Raw genomic sequence first — 24,695 nt, forward strand, 5'->3', positions numbered from 1 at the left:
ATGTTTGTGCGACACAGTGTTGCCACATTTTTTTTGTATAAAGTATAGGAGTTGTTCTGAAGCTATTTTCTTGTGGCATTTTAAATTAATTACTATTTAACTGGGAATAAGCCACAATTAAAGGTTAAAATACGTTTATTGACGTTTCAATTTCCACTTCGGAAATCGTTCTTTTCTTTTTTCGATTTCCGAAGTGGAAATTGAAACGTCAATAAACGTATTTTAACCTTTAATTGTGGCTTATTCTCAGTTAAATAGTAATTAAGTATAGGAGTGTTTAAAATAGAAAGATACTTTGACGAAATTATATATAATGTTTTAAAAAACTTATACAGAAGTAAAATGAAAATGCTTCACATTTGTATTTAGGTATATACTTAGGTAAATGTGAAGTGTTTTACTTCTGTATAAGTTTTTTAAACGATGGTATACAGCCAACTACTGGGATTTTCCCATTAATTTTTATATAATGTTTTATTATGACAAGCCACAATTTTTGAATTCATAATAAAAAGCATTCATAAAATAGTATTTTTTACTTTAAATATAGCTAAATATTTAGTGTATTCTTTTGTTTAACCTAATTTTTTTTCATTTAACTTTACTTTATTCTGTAGTTTTTAAAGTTTCTAAACTATTAATTTTTACCTTAAGCATAATTTTAATGTTTATTTATATATGTATAATTTTAATGCTTTTAATTATATATATATTTTTCACATTTTTGTTTAATTATATATGTATTTTTCAATTTTAAATTTTCATTTCATATAATATAAATCTTGCCCATAATTTTATATATATGTGAGAGTGTGAAATAATTGAGTATATGAGCACAGTATAAATAACAACAGTTGTTGTCTATACTGTGATATGATATGAGTATCTATAGGTTATGTTCATTGCACTGTGGCAGATTGACAGTTAATCTCCAGCCACACATGGGTTGACTGTGCTATTGAAGTGAGGGAACGTCGACGGAAAAAAGAAGAGGAGATGAGAGCAGCTGAGGGCTGTCAGAACACGATCACACGACGAGGTGACAACGAAAAGAACTCTTACAGTTTTCTTACTTGTTTTTAGTATGTAGTTTATTGCTAATAAATCAATAAAAACAGTTTAAAGTGTGCCCCGACTACTTTGCTTCCCGCAAACAGGCCATAGCACCTTGCACCTAAATTCAAGTTAACCAAAAAATTTTCACTGGACTGGGACAAAATGTGAAAAACGCAAACGCCCTTACTTTTGTTTTTAATGTAAATTGATTGTGTATTTCCTTATAGAAGTTTTGTAGTGATTAGTGATTTCACTTTTTGGTTGTAAAATTATTGGAATACGTAAAATCAAGTGTAATCAAATGGAAGTAAAACAAGAAATTAGTGAGGAAAGGTGTAAAATAGAAATTAAGTATGAGTTGGATGATGCTAATTTGGATAGATTTAAATGTGAAATTCAGGAGTCCAACATGCAAATTACTCATGACACATACGATTCTTTAGACTTAAAGAATTATCCCATAAATGCTGAAATAGAACAACATGGAAATAGACTTGAGTCATTTGAAAAAAACCAAAAAACTGAAAAATGTTAGTAACAATATTAGTATAAATAGGAATAACTTTTTGACAATATTATTGGCTTTTTGTTGTTGATATGCATGTATTGAATTTGTTGAGGTAGAAAAGACAATAGGGCTGACTATTACATGTATAGAAGACAGAAACTAGGCTTCTAAAACATATTTATATAATTTACTATTTCTACTATCTTAAATTTTTATTATGCTTTTATTGCATTCATTTTCTCTTATACTTAAATACTTAATCATATTATAGTTGGTTTGTATTTTAGATTATCTCAAAGATGAAAACAAAATGGAAATTATGGAGAAACTCATCCAAGATTCATCTTATGAAGAAAATGATATGAGTCGACATACTGAAGAAAAAACATTAAATAAAAATATGAAAGTTGTGACTGGGGAAAGACCTTATAAATGTGAAATTTGTTTTAAGCAGTTTTCTCACAAATGTGTTTTAAAAATACATATGAGAGTACATACTGAGGAAAAACCATACAAATGTGAAATTTGTTTTAAGCAATTTAGTCATGCAAGTTCCATGAAAATACATTTGACATTGCATACTGGGGAAAAACCTTACAAGTGTGAAATTTGTTTTAAACAATTTGCTCAACTAAATAATTTGAGAAATCATTTAAGAACACATACTGGAGAAAAACCTTATAAGTGTGAAATATGTTTTAGTCAGTTTTCTCAAGGAAATATTTTGAAAAATCATTTAAGAAGGCACACTGGAGAAAAACCTTACAAGTGTGAAGTTTGTTTTAAACAATTTATGGATGCAGGTACTTTGAAAACACATTTGAGAGTGCACACTGGTGAAAGACCTTACAAGTGTGAAACTTGTTTAAAACAGTGTATTACTGCAAGTGATTTGAAAAAACATTTGAGAACACATACTGGAGAAAAACCTTACAAGTGTGAAATTTGTTTTAAGCAGTTTATTATAGCAGCTACTTTGAAAATACATTTGAGAGTGCACACCGGAGAAAAACCTTACAAGTGTGAAATTTGTTTTAAGCAATTTAGTGAAGCGGGTGGCTTGAAAAGACATTTGAAAACACACTGGAGAAAAACCCCACAAGTGTGAAATTTGTTTTAAGCAGTATTCTGTGAAAAGTAGCTTAAAATCACATTTGAGATTCCACATGAAGATTTTCCTTTATTTAATTTTATGCAGCCTATAATGGGAAACAACATACAAGAAATAAACATTGCCATTTAAATGTAACTTTGATAAATAATAGATATTACATATATCAATTTACATATTGCATATATAACAAAATCATGGTAAAAAATAACAAATAAAAATCTATGGCTAACAGACCTGCTTCTAAGCCATCTTCTCACACACACAAGGCAAAACTGGACTAAAATGGACATGACACCTAAAGCTGAAGAAATATGGATGTTGGTGTAGTATTATATAAATCAGAATTTACTTTTCTGAGTTTTTGTGGCAGATGGACTTCAGAACTTTCAATCTCAGAAGTAGAGTCAGTATCTGACAGATGTTGAAAAACTTGTTTTAAATCAGGTGGAACCTACTTTTGTAATATGTAATTATAATATAATTATTATAAGAAAATTATAAGAAAGAACAAGAAAATAAAATGGTTGTTTTAATACAAACAAAATCAAGCATTTAATTACTTTATGTCCATAACATTTAATGTTGTTATGAAATAAAAATTTGATGTTTGTGATTTTGAGTTCAGTAGAAACTTAAAACTAAATAATTAAAAAAATATGTATAAGTACACAAAGTATTTAACCTACTACAAATTATAGCTAATTAGTAACAAATTTCTTGTTTTATTTTCCTATCTGTTACTTAAGTTGGGTATAGGAGAATGGAGAATCTATTATAATTGTTTCATTTAAACTTAAGTACTCATGCTGTTTTGTTTGAAATATGGGCTAGGTATCTGCATGGTTACATAAATCTTTATTGGAGATTTTACATTGGTCCAATAATATTTCAAATATTGTTTTACAAGGAGGTAATCCTAAGAAAATAAATATTCTTCTATTTTGAAACTCTTTGATGCAACTTTTTTCCATAAAATTTCTTTTAACACCTTCAGAGCTAAGCTAGTTCGCAAAATTTTCATTCTGGAGCAAAATATGTTTTTGGATGAATAGCATTGTTTAATTTATTTTAGGGTGACTGAAGCAATTTTTTTTATTTATTTGCAGTTTTCTTTTGTATTTTTGTACAAGTATGTATCAATTTCGATAGTATAAAGTTTTTCAAGGAGTTTCGTGCAAGGGCCATGTGTATCAAAAACGATACAAAAATTTTTATAACATATTTTTATTTCTTTTAGGATTCTGACTGACCAACTTCTTTGCTTAGAAAATTAAGCATTCTATAATGTTTGTATAAAACAATAGTGCTGGAAAGTATAAAAACAATTCTATGAACAAAATAGTGTTATTGCATATGTGTTAAGTAGGTACTTGAGTTATGCTTTTACTGGATTTAGTAGACTTTGTTTATGATGCAAGCGATTATAGCAACACCGATAAGAGTAATCAATGAAATCAGCTGTCAACTTCCAGAAAGCGACATTGTTCTTCACCAGAACCTAATCTGGATGGCCAAAATGCTCAACAGCAGGATGAAGATAATCATACATTCAAAAACTGAATGGGTAAAACAAAAGATACAAAATATGTCTAGGCACATGCCCACTCACGATGATCCTCCAGCTATTGAAGTTACAGTAATGCAGTCTGGTAAGAAAGAAATTTATGCAGGATTTCTAGCAGATGCCAACCCCATAGATTGCTTTGAATTATTTGTGACCTCTGACAATGAAGATTGGAACAGACAAAATTGTATGCAACACAATATATTTTGTCCACAGATATTTCTGATCAATCACAACTACATGGGTGGCAACCAGTAACTGTCAAGGAAATATGTTCCTTCTTAGCTCTTATTGGTTGGATGGGTTTGTTGGTTTTATAAAAGATTATTGGAAAGGCCATTATGTTGTGCAATATACCTTAGCACGCAAAGTGGTGGCCAGAAACCACTTTGAAATTATTTTAAAATTTCTACACTTTGCGGATAATGAGACTTCGAACAAACAACATTCAATTATATAAAGTTTGTGAAGTTATCGACATGTTTATCAGAAACTATCAAAAGGTTTTTACCCCGGGAGAGAAAATTTGTGTTGATGAGTCTCTAGTTGCTTGGAGAGGTTCCTTCAGGCAATATATACCAAACAAGGCCGCAAAGTCCGGCATAAAAATGTTTTAAACTATGTACTGAAAAAAGTTGTACATGAAACCTTCTGGCTTATTGTGGTAAATCGAAAAACACTGAATCTGAAGTGTCAGAAAATACAGTTACGGTGTGATCAGGTTATAACTTCAATGCTTGCAATGTGTTCTACACAAAACGTCACTATTGCTGGCACATAAAATAAGAAGTCCATTATCTAGTAACAAATGTTCAAGATGGCAAGAAAATCAGGAGATGTTGTCCGGAATGTTACAAGAGATACGGAAGGAAAGGAGTAACACATGCTGAGGAAAAAATTGTGAGAGCATCTCAAGTTACACCAAATGTTCTGTGTATAACATTATTATTTGTAAAAAATGTTACAATGAAACGCACTAAATATCAAATCAATTTTTTCTAGTTTCATAATTTTTGTAACGCATTCTAGTATACAAATAAAAATAATATCTAATTAACTGATTATTGCAAAAATGAGTTCAAATAGGTATGTACTTTTTTTTTTTTTTTATTGTTTATTGCAATCTGTCTCATTATAAACAATAAGCAATATGTACAATAACATAGTGGGAAGCTGCCCAGTGGCGAGCACCCAGGTAAAAGATAACATAAATATAATCTATGATATATCAGCTAATTTGAACTTAACAAACAGAGTTTAATACAGGTAAACATAACTGACACACATATGAGAATTACAAGGCAAAAACACAAATTAAGGAAAGATTTAGAAAACACCTGAATAGAAACTTGTTATTTCACCGCACCATGACACTATGTTCTATTTTTCCTGATTTACTAGAGGTCCAAAGGGTCTGGTCGTTTTAATCTTCTTACGTGTGAAATGTTGAGCAGATCCGTGGCCAGCGGATTTGGATGGCAGGATAGTCTGTTCTTGTATACAGAGTTTACAGCAGATATTGCTTCGCAAACTGTTTGTAGCTGTAAATCGTGATGTAATCTGTGGTTCGTGATATACCAAGGGGCATGACAGATCTGGCGCAGTACTTTCGATTGGAAACGTTGAAGTTTTTGTATGTTGGTATTACTTGCTGTACCCCAGATTTGTGCTGCATATTGCCATACCGGTTTTAAAATACATTTATATATCAGAAGTTTGTTCTCCAGGCTAAGATTTGATTTTCGACTCATGTACCAATACATTTTCCTGTAGATTAAGCTGAGTTGAAGGCGTTTCTTCCAGATGTGGATGCCCCAATTAAGTTTGCTATCCAAATGGATTCCTAAGTATTTGACGACGTTATTAACTGGTAGTGAAGTGTTGTTTATAGAAACTGGTGGCGCGACACCTTTTTTTAAAGTAAACGTTATTTGTGTTGATTTTAAACTGTTAACTTGGACTCGCCACAGCTTAAGCCAGTTCTGTAGTTTAAGTAGGTGATTTTGTAATACCTGGGCTGCTTCAGCTGCTGTAGAATTTGAAGCCATGATAACTGTGTCATCGGCATATGTAGCGATTGTTGTATTGGTCGTCGTTGGGAGATCTGATGTGAATATTAAGTAGAGGGTGGGTCCTAGTATGCTTCCTTGTGGAACTCCGGAACAAATTGGAAACAGGTTAGTGATTTCCCCACCTCTTTTGACTTGAAAGAATCGATCTGTCAGGTAGGATCTTAAAAGTGAACTTATGGGATGAGGAAATATAGATTTAATTTTGGAGATAAGACCTACATGCCAAACTTTGTCGAATGCTTGAGAGACATCTAGAAATGCAGCAGTACAGTAATTTTTTTGTTCAAGCGAATTTCTGATAGTCTTTACCACCCTATGAATTTGTTCGATAGTACCATGTTGTTTCCTAAACCCAAACTGATAATTCGGTAAAACATTACTGTCATATAAAATAAGCTCCAGTCTTCTCAGAAAAAGCCGTTCAAATACTTTAGATATACCTAATAGGCAACAAGCTAATAGGACGGTATGAAGATACTTCCGTGTGATCCTTATTAGGTTTTGGAATCAGAACAATTTGAGCAACTTTCCATTGGAGTGGAAAATAACCTGTTTTTAATATTGAATTAAATATATAAGTAATTAAACTTACGCCTTCGTTGGGTAGATTTTTTAGTACTAAACTAGATATTAAGTCATATCCAGGTGACTTTTTAATTTCCAGATTATCAATTATTTCTTTGATTTCAGATTTCTTAACAGGTTTAATAGGTGGAGCCATTTGATATGGTGCATTTACGACTTCATGGATAGCTTGTTCTTCTTCAACTGAGACTTCCCTCTGATGCGGTTGAAATACCTCGCATAGATGATTTGCAAAAGTATATGCTTTATCTATGTCAGTTTTAGCGCAAGTGCCATTTTGTTTCCTGATTGGCATATTCATTTGTTCGTTGTGTTTAAGTTTTTTTGTTAGTTTCCACAGCGAATAGTTTGTATCATCTGCAGGTGAGAGGTTCTTTAAATATTTGTTGATTCCACTGTCTTTATGTTGGATAAGTTTTCTTTTGAGTAGTCTGCAAGCTCTATTCAGATTTGTTTTATCTTCTGGATGCCTAGTGAGCTGCCATATCTTTCGCAGTTTTCTTTTTTCCAATATGAGTGTATTTATGTGTGCAGGATAGGACTCGGAATTGTGTTTGTAATAAATTTCTGGGGTGGACGTCCAAGCAGCTTGCTGAATAACTGTAGTTAAGTGAGCAACTGCGTTTTCTATGTCACTATCACTTTTAAGAGGCAAGTTTAGATTGATGGATGTTTTTATTTCTTCTCTATATCTGTTCCAGTTTGTTCTTTTATTAGAGAGTGTTAAATGTTTAGAACAGTTATGAATTTGGCTTTGTAGATCTATGAAGAAAGGGGAATGATCTGATGAGAGGTCAAATGAAGGAGAAATTTGGAGGTAGGTATGTGATATTCCTTTTACTATAGCAAAATCAATAAGATCAGGAATTTTTTGTCTATCAGTAGGCCAATACGTAGGCTCTCCAGTAGAGAAAGGAATTAAATGATTCTCATTAATACTTTTTAATAATTCTCGTCCACGTGAGGTTACGATTCTGGAACTCCATTTATGATGTTTGGCATTATAATCTCCAGCAGAAATGAAACGGTGTCCTAGCATCTTAAAGTATTCAGTAAAATGATCAGCTTTAATTATTTTATTCGGTGGACAGTAAACAGCAGATAGAATAATCGAGCCTTGTGAATCTTCGACCGACACTGATGTGGCTTGGATGTTAACTTTACTAATTTTATTTGTTTCATGATGCTTAATGTTATTTCTTATAATAATTGCCGTACCTCCGTGGGCTTTACCTAATGGATGTTGAGTTACATAGGTTGAATATTTGGGAATATGGAAATGGCTCTTATCAGTCATGTGTGCTTCGGAAATAAACATAACATCTAGATTATGATAGTAAATAAATGCTTTAACTTCGTGGAAATGAGAGGTTAAACCATTGGCATTCCAACAGCACATCTTTAGTTTAGTGTTGAAGGTTAAGCTTAGATATCAGAGAAATTATGAGATCAAACATCTTATCCATTCTTTCCATTAACTTATGTACAAGTAGTTCTAGATTATTTTGTATATGTTGAGGAGTTGTTGTTTCTATTATATGAGAAGTCTCATCTATGGTAGATGTATTTCTATTATCTCTTCCTGCAACAATTTTCGCATAGCTTGTAGTTGGTTGAGTGTTTGAAGGAAATTCTGCACGAGGTGGTTGACTTGCGTTTTTATCTCTAAGTGTTGGAAATTTTTTTTTTCTGTAGCTCTTTGTATATTGAGCATCCCTTATAGCTGGCAGGATGATTTTCTAGACAATTTACACATTGAACATCTTTTATATTTTTTGGTTTTGGGCATTGAGATGATAGGTGATCGCCCACACATTTTACACAGCGCGGACTCCTGTGGCAATAATTGTGGGTGTGGCCAAAATTTTGACATCTTTGACATTGGGGTAGTTCCCTTTTCGGATGCGGTGGCTCAACTGTGACAATAGAGTTTAGTAATTTTGTAATATTATATATATCTTTATTGTTACTTTGAATAGCCAGTTCTATATTAAATAGTGGCAGATCTTTCTTTGTGCCTCTTTGCTTAATGTTGGAGATGTTCAGTGCTGTATGTCCGTGCGCTAGCAACGCTTTTTTAATGTCATCTGGATCTGTTGAAGGATGTAAATTACGTATAACAACTCGGAATCCACGGTTTTGTTTCAGTTGGTATGTATGGTACTGAGTATTTTTTTCTGCTAAAGATTTTACAATTAATGAATAGTTTTTGGATGAGTCAGCTTGAACTTTAATTTGGTTGTTAGCAAGACATTTTAAAAAAAGGTATGTACTACAATAACATTTTTCATATGAATTTCTAGTTACATACAACCTGTCTTTTCATGTCTAAGAACAAACCCAGTTATACCAGGAAATTGGTTCAGGCAATAACATTATTTTTTACATATAAAAACAAGAATGTGTGTGCTTTTAGGAGACGGAATAGATCGAACACAACGAGTCATGTGTGTATCTCTTTCGGTACACAGCATTGAGGACAGTGTGTATCCAAAAGAATACACTGGCGCTGAGGGTGTTAAATATTCACAGATAAATTGAGTTCACTTGAATTCAACTTTTTTTAAATCTTTTAATGAGATTTCATCTCTAATATCAATATTATTTCCACACCTTTGCCATTGCTCAATACAAACTATATAAACTTCATTCGAAATTTTTAGTTTGTTAAAAGAATTAATTAAAATATTTTTGCTCTCAAATTATTATAAATTCAAATCCAAATAGTGTAAATACAAATTTAAATCTTCAAATAGTGATTAAGGATTACTGTCAAGGCAATAAACCATTGCCATAAGGATGTATGTGAAACGAATAAAGTTTTTTTTTGAAAAATTACTAGTTATGTATTAAGTTGTTTAGCTACATATAGGTACTTTAAAAACAGCGTACCTAATACTGCGTAGAAAAGAGTTATAGAAACATTTTTGGAAACAAAATAAAAAAAAAGTGTGAGTGGCCAACTTTGAAAAATAGTATCTCGGATACTGTGAATCTCAACGACTTTTACGAAATGTCACTTGAAAAGGAAGGATAAAAGTTTTTTTTCTATAAAGCTATACCTATACCCCCGTGGAAAAAAGTGATGGGATAAAAAAGAAATATCACGTGTGTTCCTGTTTTTTGCTTCGTTTTTTAAATATATTTTTGTCAAAAAAAAATCATTTTTGACTTTAAAAGGGGTGACATTTCGATACTAAATTTAATTTTGAACAACTTCTCTGAAGGTGTATATGTACAAAAAATGCATAGCATTCACCCAAATGCACCTTAGTGCTTAAGGACAAATTTACCCTTTCCCAAAAACGCACCCCTTTAAATGGTACCACTCCGCGGCTTTTTCATATTTGGGGGTCCATTGAACATATAAAATAATAAGACCCCTTAACGTTGTAGTTCATTTTAGCCCTATTCTTTAACGTAATAGCCTACATATTTAGAAAACCGGTATAAATCTGACGATAAGGCACCATTTTTTGTGTAGGGGAAATATGCCTATGATGGCATACCACGTGTAATTTGTAAATCGTTTCCTGTCGAACGTAAAGTTACAAACACTTATTAGTTCCACAGATAAGTCTAACGGAAAGTGTGATTTGTTGAGTGTTGAACTATTATAACACACGTTAACACAAACAGTTTTTTGCCGCTTCTCGTCTAAAGTTAAAATATCCAAAGTAAGTATGCAATTTTGATTAGAGTGTAGATTCGTCAAAAGCCTATTAAATTTAATTTATTACTTTAAGCGAGACAGATTCTCATGTTACAGATCCCAACTTGCGAGCATTTTAAATTCAAATTGTATCGTGTTGATTTTTAAGTTAATATATTGTGTTATATTTATGTTATAGTTATTGTTAAGTTATTTACTGGTCGTGTTATTTTTTAGAGTTTAGTTAAATTGTGATATAATGATTAAATTTCAAGAAATTCTTACACTAACAGTTTCAAAAGTAAATATTATTAAAAATCATATAATACATAGGTCGTACATCAGTACGACCCTGTTTGGCTTACACGTGGTTCTATTGACGATTGGGAATTTGTAGAATGAATAGGGTTTAGTATTAAGCTTCAGTAGGTAATCTATTTTAACTTCTGCCATTGTGGTGCTAGAAGATAACGCTCTGCTTTAAATCTGATGCGTACTTGCCTATGACGGCATAGCAGATGTGTTACAATAATGGCACAATATGCCATCATGTGCACATGTTATATGCCATCAAAGGAAAAGGAATAAAAATTTCAAAAACTCAACTTTTTACTTATATTAAGGTAAAAGTAGATAAACAATACCATTTTGTAGGGTTTTTTAAACAAATTTGGAGCTTTCAAATCGCACAAAATCTTCAATAGTAAATTTAAGTGTATATCTGAAATATCCTTAAAGGTTTAGTACAATCCTTAAAAATTGGATTGTCGCTATCTAGTTATACCTTAAACAGTCGAATATCTTCTGATATCAGATATAAAGGCTTTGTTTTGTTGCAGGGCCTTTGTTAATATGGCGTCTACCAAGAAACATAGGCAGGAGTGGTCGGAAGAGAACATGAATATGGAAATTCAACACATCCAAGAAAAGAAGATGGGATGGCTGTTGGCTTCCAAAACTTTTAATGTTCCGGCTACGACATTCCGTAGACGTTTTGCAAACAACTCCGGTGGAAGAAAAGGAGATTTGGGTGGCCGAAGAATTACACTACCTCCTCATCTTGAGCAAGAGTTAGCTACTCATGTGATTGATATGGAAACAAGATTTTTTGGTCTCACAACGCTAAATTTGAGACGATTAGTTTTCGAACTTGCTGAGAGAAATAACATCAAACACAAATTCAACAAAACGACTCGTCTTGCTGGATGGCAGTGGGTGAGATGTTTTTTAAAGAGAAATAGTACCATTTCACTCGGGACACCAAAAAATACATCTCTCGCGCGAGCACAAGCATTTAATAAGAACAATATTAAAGCATATTTTATCTCTAGCAAAAGTTTTAGATACATACAATTTTCAATCCGAAAATATATTCAACGTTGATGAATCAGGTATTAGTACCGTTCAAACAAGGCCTCAAAAAGTGTTTGCAACCAGAGGACGGAAACAAGTTGGAGCACTGAGCAGTGCGGAACGAGGTCAGCATTTAACAGGTGTATGTTCAATGAATGCAATTGGTACTTTTGTACCACCTGCATTTATTTTTCCCAGAAAAATGTTCAAAAATGAATTAATAGACGCTGCCCCACCGGGAAGTGTTGCTTCTTACCAGGAGAAAGGGTGGATGTCTTCAGACATTTTTGTTCAATGACTTAAACATTTTATTCACTATACCAAAGCTTCGAATGAGAACAAAATATTATTATTGTTATACGGCCACAGTCGTCATAACTGACTGGAAGTCTTACAAGTTGCAAAAGAGAATGATATTGTACTTTTCTGCTTTCCACCACACTGTTCCCACCGGGTGCAACCACTCGACGTGGGCTTTTTTAGTCCTCTACAAACCTATTATAACCAAGAGATTCAAAATTGGTTAAAACAAAATCCTAGAAGACTCGTTACGCACTTTCAAGTTGCTGGGTTGTTTAAAACTGCTTACATTAAAAGTGCTGCTAATGCCATAAATGCCTTTGCCAAAATAGGGATTCAACCTTTTAATCCTGATATTTTTGAGGAATGGATGTTCGCTCCATCATTGGTTACAGATAAACCTATAGAGAGCAATCAAGATCGAACTCAAAACATCCATCTAAACAATCCAGATTATAATCTAGAAGAAAACCTAGCAAGTGGACAAAATCAGCCACCCAAAGACTGCCAACGGGTCCTTCTAGAAAATACTCATTAGGATACTCTTCACATAACAATCCAAGATTTATCACCCATTCCAAGTGTTTCGCAGTCAAACACAAAAAACAAAAGAAACGTGGAAAACAGGGGTAATAAATTCAACCCCTGAAATTCAAGAATTGAAAGATAAGGTTGTTGAAAAAGAAAATGTAGAACAAAGAAAACTAACTAAGAAAACTAAGAACATTATACTGAAGGGTAAAAGAAGGGATAGAGCCATCATAGGCAAGGAATTTGCCTATGATGGCACACTTGACATTTCTGATATTTCAATTTTTTTGACCTTTATATGTCCAGCTTAATTGGTACATTCAACTGAACTAGAAAAAAAATTGTAACAAATATGATCATGTATTTTAATAAAAAAAAAAGAGAGGTGAAGTTAGGTTTGCCATCATAGGCATACTTCCCCTATATTATACAGGATATATATTACATATTTTATCGGCCCTCCGTCTTGCATCTTCGTAGACTGCCCTTTATTCTCCGATTCTTCTTGCCATATAGTTCTTGTATTCTTGAATCCTTTTGTATATGGTCCCTTTAGACTCATCATTGATCGTCATTCTCTTTTTGTTTTTTTCTTTTTTGTGCCTATGATATTTCTTGCCTCGTCAATTACTTGTTTTGATTTCTTCCTAATATTCTTCGGTGCCTAGACTGTATTTGTCTGTGTTTGTGTTATTTTTGTCCCATAGTTCTGTTTTAAATCTTGTCGCAATTTTTGTATGCCTAGTTGTTCTGTTGTTGTTTCTGTTCTGTCCTTCCTATTTCTCTGCATTGTCTTGAATTTTAATAATGTTTAATTTGATTATTACCTTTCTTTGTTATTACATTCATTTTCACTTGTACTCAAATGTTTATATTATAGTCAGTTTGATTTTTAGATTGCCTCCAAGAGAACAAGTTGGAAATTATAGAGACACTAACTGAACATTCATCTCACAAAGAAAATGATATGAATCCACATGCCGAAGGAACAACATTTAATAAAAATATGAAAGTTGTGACTGGAGAAAGACCTTACAAATGTGTAACTTGTTTTAAACAGTTTTCTCGCCCATATAATTTGAAAGAACATGTAAAGATTCATACTGGAGAAACACCTTATAAGTGTGAAAATTGTTGTGAGCAGTTTGCTCTAAAAGTTTATTTAACTGAACACATGAAAGTGTACACTGGAGAAAAACCTCACAAGTGTGAGATTTGTTATAAGCAGTTTATTAGAGGAACTCATTTGAAAATACATTTGAGAGTGCACACTGGAGAAAGACCTTACAAGTGTGAGATTTGTTGTAAGCAGTTTAGTAGAGTAACTCATTTGAAAATACATTACAGAGTGCACACTGGAGAAAAACCTTACAAGTGTGAGATTTGTTTTAAGCAGTTTTCTCAAACAAATGTTTTAAAGACTCATTTGCGAATACACGCTAAAGAAAAACCTTACAAGTGTTAAATTTGTTTTAAGCAATTTAGTGAAGCAGTTGGTTCAGCGGCGGCCGGCCAGGTGAAGTAGGTGAAGGTGAGGTTCACCAAAAAGATATAATTAAATTAAGACAAATAAATAAAAATTGAAAACAACATTATTATATCTAAATTCTGAAATCAATTATTTATTCTCTTTTAATTAATCTATAAATTAAAAAAGACAACTAGCTTTATTAGCAGTACGTATTTGACGGTCAAGTCCTGACCTGTGTCACTAGCCGTGTATAATAGGATTTAGGAAGAGGTGAATATCATTTTTGAAATGCGAAATCCATCTGCATAAGCGTTCACGGTTGCCATGGCAACGTGACGTCAGCCTATCCTTAGTGATAGCTGAGAAAACTGGTGAGTGCAGTTCCGTCTAAAAATATATTACCCGTCTTCACCCACTGTTTGATGTGTATTTGGTATTCCTATTTTTCGCAAATTTTTTGAAATGCAGTCTATTATATAGATATTTTTTGAAATTTAGTCTATTATATAGATATTTTTTTAAATTTAGTCTATTATATAGATATTTTTTATATAGTATAGTGTATAGTATAGTATTTATTAGTATAGTATTTATTTGTTTAGTGCACTTTATTAATACATTTCTCTGTAGTTTGTTTCGGATTTCGGATATAAAGTGTTCTCGTGGATTTCGTTTGGACAAAAATAATTTTAGACAGACATGAATCCAATTAATGACTTCTTCTTCCTATGCCGTTTCCATCAACGGAGGTTGGCGACCACATTTCTAAAAATTTCTCTGTCTTTTGCAACGTGGAATAATTCGTCTGCAGTCATGTTTGTCCAGTCTCAAATATTTCGCAGCCATGATTTCCTCTTTCTACCTATTCAATTTTTGTCATCGACTCTACCCTGCATGATCACCTAGAAGACTATATTAAATGGTGGCTAAATTAATGACTTGGTGTATAATATATTAGAGAGCATTATAATACCGTTTAGGCATTGGAAAAAGGAAGATAAAAAGGATGCTCTTTTACATTGTCGACCAAACAGTATTTTAAACATCTGCGTCTGATCCAGAGTGGTCGGCTACAATCAGCATCTGACTTAGAGTGGGCGGCTGAATCGAAACTCACCAACCCGTTTTAGCAGCCGTGGTGTTTTAATCGCCAAAAAACCCTCAATGAAATGTCAAGGTTCAGAACTAAAATACCCCAGGCAAGCAGAACGAATCGTATCTAGTATAAGTGCCCTAAAAAACTGTTTTCAAGTTATTAGGGCCGCTGAGTTGGTTTGAAAAGACATTTGAAAACACACACTGGAGAAAAACCCCACAATATTTGTTTTAAACAGTTTACTCGAAAAAGTCATTTAACTGATCACATGAATGTTCACACTGGAGAAAGTCCTTAAAATTGTGAAACTTTTGTAAAGTAGTTTAATACAACAACATTTGAGAGTGTGAAAAAAGTGTGACATTTGTTGTAAGCAGTTTAGTGAGTTCAGAGTATGCGCCTCACTACTTCAGGAAAATCGTCTAATTTCTTAAACTACGCTAACTAAAATAAACTTTCCAGGATGGACTTACATATATACTGTAGCGAGATTAAATAAAACGAGCGGTTCGAATTTATATACATATATTTATTTATAACTTTACAGTTCGGTAGTATCGCGGACATCATGTTACGAACTACTTTCCGTACGATTTCCTCAAGACGTTTCTCGTTTTGTTCGTCGCTCTCTTCAGAGGTTCGTACTCGATAGCTCCGTGAAACTTGACTAGCTGTTTCAGGTTCCAAGGCAATAGCGAGCGCTTCATCTAAAACTTTCGGTCTTGCTAGTCGTAAAGCTTTCTGTAGTTCACTGTCTCTCAACCCATTGATGAAGGTATCTACAGCAATTTCTTCCAATATGTTGTCTGGTGCCTCTGGATAGGCCAACAGTGCTATACGAGCAATATCTGCTTCAAATTCTTGCAAACTCTCACTTGGTCGTTGGATTCTACTTCTTATTTGTACTTTGTAGACTTGTTGTAAATGTGCATCTCCGTAATGTTTGTCTAGCCGAGTGAACAAGGTCTGGTAACATTTTTCTTGACACTTAGGAATCGATCTTAGGATATCCGCAGCATCACCTCGTAAAGCAGCAGTTAAGGAAACAGCTTTTTCTTGTTCTGTCCAATGATTAGCTGTCGCAATAGCTTCAAATTGTCTAAGGTATATGAACCAAGAGGACTTTCCATCAAATGGTGGCAATTTGAATCTCATATGATGTGTCATTTCGTCTCTAGCTGATTCTTCTTTCACTACCGGATCTAAAGCTACCGTATTCTACGTTGTTTACATTTTTCTGTATCTGATCGAAGGTTTTAGAAACTTCTTCAAATTTTTCATTGTTCTTTTTAGAAGTTTCTTCCATCATTTGAGAAACATTTTCAAATTTCTCATCGAATCTTTTGGAAGCGTTCTCTAGTTTATCATAATTTTTTTAGAAGATTCTTCTATCATTTGAGACGTTTTATCGAATCTTTTGGAAACAGTCTCGAATTTATCATCAGTTTTTTTAGAAGATTCTTTAATTTTTTGCGAGACATTTTCAAATTTCTCATTTATTTTTGTTAAAACTGTTTCTTCTGCTGATTGAAACTGGAATATCTCTGGGTCATCTCCATTCTTGTTAAGAACATTCTTCAGTCGTTCTTGGAGGATCTTCTTGGACCCGCTGCAATCTTCATCGCGTTCTTCTAGTTGCTCTCGCAACTGTTTTACTGAGAGTTGTACTAGCAGCATCTTTATACAGGCACACACGTACTTTTTTAAATGTTCTTTCGTACAAAGGGCACTACCGAACTACGCGGATGTTCCCGACGAACAATACTTTTCAAAAGTTTAAAAGTCTTTTTCAAAAATCACTGCTGAATTTATTTGCAAACCCCACACCTGACACCAACTGTAGCGAGATTCAATAAAACGAGCGGTTCGAATTTATATACATATAATTATTTATAACTTTACAGTTTATTTAACATTTGACAGTTCACACTGGAGAAAAGTCATACAAGAAAATATCTTGAAGTGTGAAATTTGTTTTAGAGGTTTTCCCTTAAATTGCATTTATCTGCATATATGCAAGTTAATCCTAGAATGTTTATTTTAACTAGCGTAGTTTAGGGAAGTAGACGATTTTTATCGTCAAAATAGCGTGTTTGCAATAAAGAAAAGAGCATAAAAGCGATGCAATGTAAATCAGTTGTGAATGTCAAAAGTGCTTTTCAAAAAATAGTACAAACTTGTCCAAATTTGTATTATAAAAACAACAAACTGTTTATTATATTATATATTTCAAAATTATTGTAGTATCTTTTATTGTATATTATAAAAATGTCACTAAGTTTTTATTTTACATTTCGAATTGCGTTTTAGATTTTTATCCTTATCCTTTTATTTCTTACGCGTTTCCTCGTTCCTCTTACATAGAGTTAAAATAAACACATTAAAAATGTCTAAGGAACACTAAGTTTTTTTTTCTCATATATACATCAATTTTGATTGGATTTTAAAAAGTGACATACCGTTATAATGCCTGATTAGTCATTAATAAAATCAGCTCAATTGTAGTGTACTATGATTTCTCTATAATGAAATAATCACACAAAAGTTAAGCAGTGCACTAATTGAATGGAAATTTTTAACATAAAAGTCAATATAAAACAAAGATCTAACAACAAATGCGGTTAATAATCTGTTTTTTCTCCAGCAGCATTAGTTAAGAGTGTAGGCGCGAAATTTCGGGCCAATGCTTTTTTAATACATTAATTTTTTTGAATCCGGAGAAACCTAATAAATATTTTTAAAAAGTTTAAACGCAGAATGAAAATTACATTATTACCGAGGGCCAAGAGTCCCTTAGATTAAACAAAAAGTTTCTTTTGAATGAGATATTTTAAATTAAAAATCGATAAAATCGATAAACTTTCCTCCCTCGATAATAATGTAACCTTTTATTCTGCGTTTCAATTTTTCAAAAATACTTATTAATTTTCTCAGGATACGAAAAAGATGAATGCATTTAAAAAGTATTGGCTCGAAATTTTGCGCCTACGCTCTTAAAGTTTTACACTTCCTTGGCATGCTTAAAATTAAATTATTATCCATAGAATTGTAACAATTATAATTTGCTTATTGGGGGTTGAAAGGAAGACTGAACAATTACTGGGGCTTGGAGATAGAGTTGCAAATAAATTGAAACGTTTGCAAACGGCCAATCGTGTTTTGGTTGGAGAGCTGAGTAGTGGATAAGGATTCCTTTATTTGAGAAGCACTAACTACAAAAAATAAATCAAAAAATACTTACAGATATGTCCTGGTCAACACTACACAAGACGATTCCTAAACTATTTAAAATGGGACGCCGTTTAAAAAAATCCTCTTGTTTCGTAAGAAAGGCTTTTCTTTCCTAAAAAATTTCAAGGGTAAATATCTTTTTAAAAGAAATTATTTTTAAACTCCTGGTTTAAAGAGAAACATTACATTGAATTGGACCTTCTAACAAAACAGAATTTAAACTATGTTTATCAACAACATAACATTTGTTAAACTATGTTTAACAAATGTTATGTTCAACCTTTTAACAAAACAACAGACTTTGAAAGTATGCTTATGTAACAAATGACAGAAAAGGTGTACTAATTATCATATGTCGAAATGAAAGTACTTAACTTTTCTGAATTATTGATTAATTATCAAAAGTTAATTTTATTTAAAAGAAACTAAAATATGAAAATTAGCTGATCCATAATACGTATTTATTTATAAACCTTTAAACTGAAATGGGAGCAAATCTTAGTGTATTAAAAATAAATGTTTATTTAAAAAAAATTAACAAAACAACTTTGCTTCATTGGCTGATTATTTTTTTAAGTTATTAAGACAGTTTGTTACCTTAGATTTGAATAAAAAAATTGTCTCACACAAACTTCAAAAGATCTAGATCCGACCCATGGTAGACACAAAATGGAGGCTGGACAAATCTTGGGAGAGGTCAAACATCAAACTGGGCTTTAAATTATCCTGGACGACAACAATATGTATTCTTCAAAACTCGGCTGCTTATGTTTCACTCAAAACCATGTAGGTCCACTTAGCCCTCAGAAATGCTTATCAGATCCCTTGAAATGGAATAGAGCAACAAACTGCCCACTTTACAAAGACTGCCACATAGCATTTCGAGATTAAATCACCCCATTCTAACCAAAACTCATCGAATTAAGCGAAAATTTGCCGGTTTTTAAAACTCGGCGTTGTTTCACCGTTCAGACTCAAATTTGTTCTCTTTGACTGCTACACTAACGAATTTTCAGCGGCAAAATCCGGACTCAAACAATGAAGTCTACTACTCTGGCAGCCGGTCCACCGAGTAGTGACATCATCTTCCCAAGATCATTCTCTTGTCAGCATACATTTTTTCACCGATTTAAGTGGAAAGATTCATATTTCTTTCCGTAAATATCTAGGCGGAACCAAGATCAAAAGAAAAAGCAATTTGTGTTATTATAAACAGAACAAAAAGGTTTCTATTGTAAATCATAGAGACGCAAAAAGATTAAGATTTTTTCTGGGTTTTATTGTATACGAGGTGAAACGAAAATGCTACGGGATAATTTTAAAGCAATAGGATCCCTTCCTAGTTAAGAATATCTTGAAGACCTTGTCTAGTATGAACATTGTGCAGATGAGGAGCAATCCATCTTTGAAGCATATCCCATACATGTTCGATGGGATTATGATCTGGCGATTGTGCTGGGCGAAAAAGAATAATATCCTCATCATGAAACCAATCTCTTACTGTTGATACAGTATATGGCCTTGCATGTAACGCAAATCAGGACCAGCAGCAGTGGCAAACATTTTTAAGTTTTTATTGAAAAAAGTGCAATAATAACAGTGTGCATTAGACATTTTTGATTTGTGTAATTATCTTAGCAATCAATATAGGCGAGAGAATATCGAAGTCTTTTTGGGTTTAGAATAAATATCCCTCAGATTCCCCATGCTTGGGAACAGATCTAGAATACAACAGCCCAGAAAATTTTTCGAAACAATCGAAATTCGACTACGTTTATCAAAATACTACGTCTGGTGGACTCTTCTTTTTTGCAGTTGAAACGTGGTCCCTTAAAACATAAATGGTAAATAAATTGGAGGCCTTTGAAATGTGGATCGACTGGAGAATCTTCAAGATTTTATGTGGACATTGCATACCTCAAACGAAGAAATACTGCAGAGAATAGGCAAGGAACGAGAACTTTTTAACAAAGTGAAAGTTATAAAAACATACTTAGGTCAAATACTGAGAAATAATAAGAAACATCACGCACTGAACAGGGTTAAACTTTGAACAGCCCAAGACAGAGAAGAGTTTGCAATTGTAGTAGCCAACCTCCATTGAGGAGAGGACATTGTAAGAAGAAGAGAGAATGAAGGTCAAGACAACTCGCGTCAAGTCGGGTCAACTTTTTATTTTGTCGGTGTAGGCGGCTAGTTGGATCTCACCGGAATGCTCAGCATCTCAGGGCGAGCTATGCCTCACATGTGGACGAACACCGCTTTTCCGATGTAGGTTTCTTTAACAGTTTATTTTCGAGGAAACTATTATGATTTTACTAATTTCTGGTATCTCTTGGTATCAAGATGATGAAACATGGCCAACTGTCTGCTTGCTGAAACAGTGTATCTCCTCAATTCAATGATTTCCTGTACCCCGTGTGGAGGCGGGCCACTCGAGTAGAATACCTTCACAACTCCTTGTCGTAAAAGGCGACTAAATGAAGCAGCGGCCCGCTGTCCATTATCCAAATTCCTAACCTGTCCCTGTGTGATAGTAAATACTACCAACTATCATATGACACCCATTGCTATATATTGGTTTAAAAAAGTTAAAAAAAAAATAATAATAATTTTTTTTTATTTTTTTTCTTAGGATTCTGAAATTTTTCTTGTCTGTCGTATTAAAAAGATAAGGTGGTATCCTTTCTATCTAGTTTATTTTTTATGACCTATTCCCTCTTCAGTTAGTATTATTCCTTTTGATGAATGTTAGGGAAATAACTCTTCTACTCACAATCCGTTATAGGTTTTTATTAAAGTTGCTAAAAGAGAATGGGCTACCGGTTTGGCTGTTTACAAACTTTTACAGCATCTTCAGGCCCACAAGAATCTAAAGCTAAAATATATGGTGTATATAAAGAAATGTGTATATGACAAAACAAACAAATATTATTTGAGTAGTACAGAGGACTTAATCAATAGTCAGTCAATTATGACAAGTCAGTACAATTCTAATCTATACACCAAATGTAACTTGATAATGTAATCGGTTTTGTAGATTCTACTTAGCTGTTGCCATAACATCTGCCTTTCTGGTACTCTCGGGACAAAAAACCTACAACATAAATATGAAAAATAGTATAAGTTTCACATTAAAAATTAAAATGCACTACGTCGTTACCCTTTTGTATGGTCCAAACCAAACTGGATTTTTTTATTTTTATTATATTTTGTTTTTGGTCATTTAATTCCTTTTTAATTTAACCGTTTTAGTATCCCCAGACTAGATATGTTAACCCACTTCCCAACGCTCGCCATTGTATCCTTCAAAACACCTAGCTGCCGGTAGCATTGTGGACGTCTTTCAACCTGGGTTTCTTCGTTTAATTAAAACTCAAACACAAAACATCCCACTGGGTTTATTTTTACGCTACCCAAAATAGCACCCAATTTTGGGGCTCTTTTTTAACCTCCAGGTTTAACGTTACACCATTGATCAGTATATGTGGCTGTTTATTGGAATAGGAAATAGCGTTTAAAAAAACACATTAAACTGTTTTATTAAACGATTTGTGCTGGGATTACTGCGGTTTGCATTATGGAGTACTAAATGTATTTAAAAACACAAAGTAAGAATTATGAAAAAAAATTGTGGATAAGAATTATTATATGTAAGAACTATGTATAGATTTCTGTCAGAGTGTTGATCTGGGAACAACTCCACCGGCTTGTGCTAGAGAGTTGATCTAGTGACAGCTCCTTACCGGTCTTGGAGTGCTGATCTGAAACATACCTCTTCCGTGGATAAGTATTGATTAGTCACTTCCTGCTTCTTGTCGGATCGAGTGTTTATCGATCCGTCCACCTCTAATCCATCATTCCTTCTTTACAGCGTGTGTGTATTAACACACCGTATTTTCATTTCGATTTTTATAACATTAATTATATTTTATTTTTCACAGGTATTAAATAGTGGGTCATCGAGCTTTTATTATAATAAAATATACACGATTTCACATATATTATTTTAGTTTTTATTTAAAAACTTCTAATAACCAATTCGTTTTATTATAAGCTACAAACCATTCCCCATCGATTACATTAGTTTTTATTTTAAAATAAGTGATTTATTAAATTAAGTTACTATTAAGTTAGTTGCTCTTACATAATAATCTACAAACGATTATCCGTCTAATAAATGAGTTGTCTGTTGGGAAATAATTAATCTGACACCCTGCTGTCAGATGGCGCACACACAGAAACACTTAATTTGTTTTATTATTATTTGACCATGAAAACATCTTAAGACAGATTCATAGCTGGAAACCTACAACACAAAAGTTCCTAGCTCACAGTATTAACAGCTTAAATAAACTTTTATTAGAGACTTCTTTAATTAAAAAATGAAGAATTAGTATAAATAGTGGAAGTGTACTTATACTAAACGCATACAATTTTGGGTAGTATATACATGATACTATGACTAACAAGATAGGATCTTCCCGTAGCACAAAATCGGTCGTGTTCGCGCATGCCGTCATTGGAGAGTAGAATTTGAATTCTTGTTAAAGTTAAATGGGATTTGTATGCATTCTGTGATGAAATTATTCAATTAGCAAAATAATAATATTAAATAAAGGTTTAATAGTTACAATAATCGTACACAAAAGGATATCTCCAAACTATTTATTAAAGATTATTTATTGACACATACAAAAAACTGACATTACGAACGTGCAACTCTCCAATTACGTCACGACTTATGCGCAATATCTTATCTTAGTATATATACATATTTAAAAAATATATTTCAGTTGTTATAATTTAACATAACTATTTATTATATGGTGCAGATAAATAAATATTGATTGTCGGTAATTCGTAAAGTTCCATTTTATTTACTATTTAGTTTGTTTACCATTAATATTGGCTATGAGTACGTGTGCTTCGTTGTATAGTAATTTCCAGCCACTTTTAGTCTGTCAAAAAGTAACTAACTTCGCAAAAAAATAATTACTAAATTCACTAGACAGTTCGGACTGGGAGTAGCGAACCATAGATAAAGAATATATATGATAGCGAACCGACTATATTAGTCCACACTGCAAACAATTTGTTAGTTTTATAATAACTTAAAAACGACTTCTTCTTCTTCTTCTTCCTTTATTGGGTAATATCCCAGGGGATAACTAAAAACGACTTTTCATCTATTACATAAAACTTCTTCTTTAAACGGGAAATCCTAAGTGGAAATTGAAACGGCAATAAACGTATTTTAACCTTTAACTGTGGCTTATTCCCATTTAAATATTAATCAATTCATTTATAGTCATCATTTATTTATTCTAAAGCAGGTTTAAATTAAAAACTGAATAAAAAATAACTAAAAAAATACAGACATTAAATGAGAAGTAAAAAATTAAAATACTATCTGTCAATAAAAGATTCGATTCGCAACGATTGTCAAAATTTAAAAGTCATAAATGTCGTCCGATTAGTAACAATAATGAATCATTGAGTTAGGTTAAAATATTAATTAAATAAGTTAAATATTAATTAAATCATTGAGTTAGGTTTAAATTTTGAACACACTAGTTTTAAAATAATCTCGTATAAATATTAATTCATTTTATAATCTACAAATGATTTCCCACGTATTATTATTAGTCTTTTTACTAAATAATTTATAATTAATAAGCAAGTTGTCTCTTGAGGAAGAATTAATCTGGTGTTAGGCTGGTGACGCATACTCAGAATATTTTAATTGTTTTTTCTTAATTATTTGATCCTAAAACAACTAATTAGATGAACCTACAAACAATTTGTTAGTTTTGTATTAGCCAGCAAACGATTTCCCATTATTTAAAAAATAAGTAATTAATTGTGGTCTAATTAATTGCTTTACGAAAAAAACTGTACCCATTACAATCCTCTAACGACCTAGGATGATTGCATATTCTCCTTATTCTTATCAGAATATTTGTCGTCTTTGACAGGGAAGCATTTTCTTTGACTACATGTAAAATTGCCTGATGATGATTGTCAATACACTGCCAACTGTAAGGTAAGCAATTCAATTTGTTTATAAATGCTGACGTTTTTTTTCTATCTCTCTTAACTAGTGTAAAAGTTGTATATATCTGCCCTTGTTGTCAACAGTTTAGAGTTTCAATTTTTGTA

At 32.6% G+C, this 24,695-nt stretch overlaps 1 protein-coding gene across 1 annotated transcript; it reads left to right on the forward strand.

The window, feature by feature from the left end:
* The first annotated feature begins 1,015 nt into the window (after positions 1-1,015).
* On the forward strand, positions 1,016-9,632 carry LOC140437042 (uncharacterized). The gene is made up of 3 exons (XM_072526275.1): positions 1,016-1,586; positions 1,852-5,328; positions 9,165-9,632. The coding sequence occupies exons 1-2, from the start codon at positions 1,358-1,360 to the stop codon at positions 2,670-2,672; spliced, it is 1,050 nt and encodes a 349-aa protein (XP_072382376.1). The 5' UTR covers positions 1,016-1,357; the 3' UTR covers positions 2,673-5,328; positions 9,165-9,632.
* The last annotated feature ends 15,063 nt before the right edge of the window (positions 9,633-24,695 follow it).

This window comes from Diabrotica undecimpunctata, chromosome 3, assembly GCF_040954645.1.
Source record: "Diabrotica undecimpunctata isolate CICGRU chromosome 3, icDiaUnde3, whole genome shotgun sequence".
Lineage (NCBI taxonomy): Eukaryota > Metazoa > Arthropoda > Insecta > Coleoptera > Chrysomelidae > Diabrotica > Diabrotica undecimpunctata.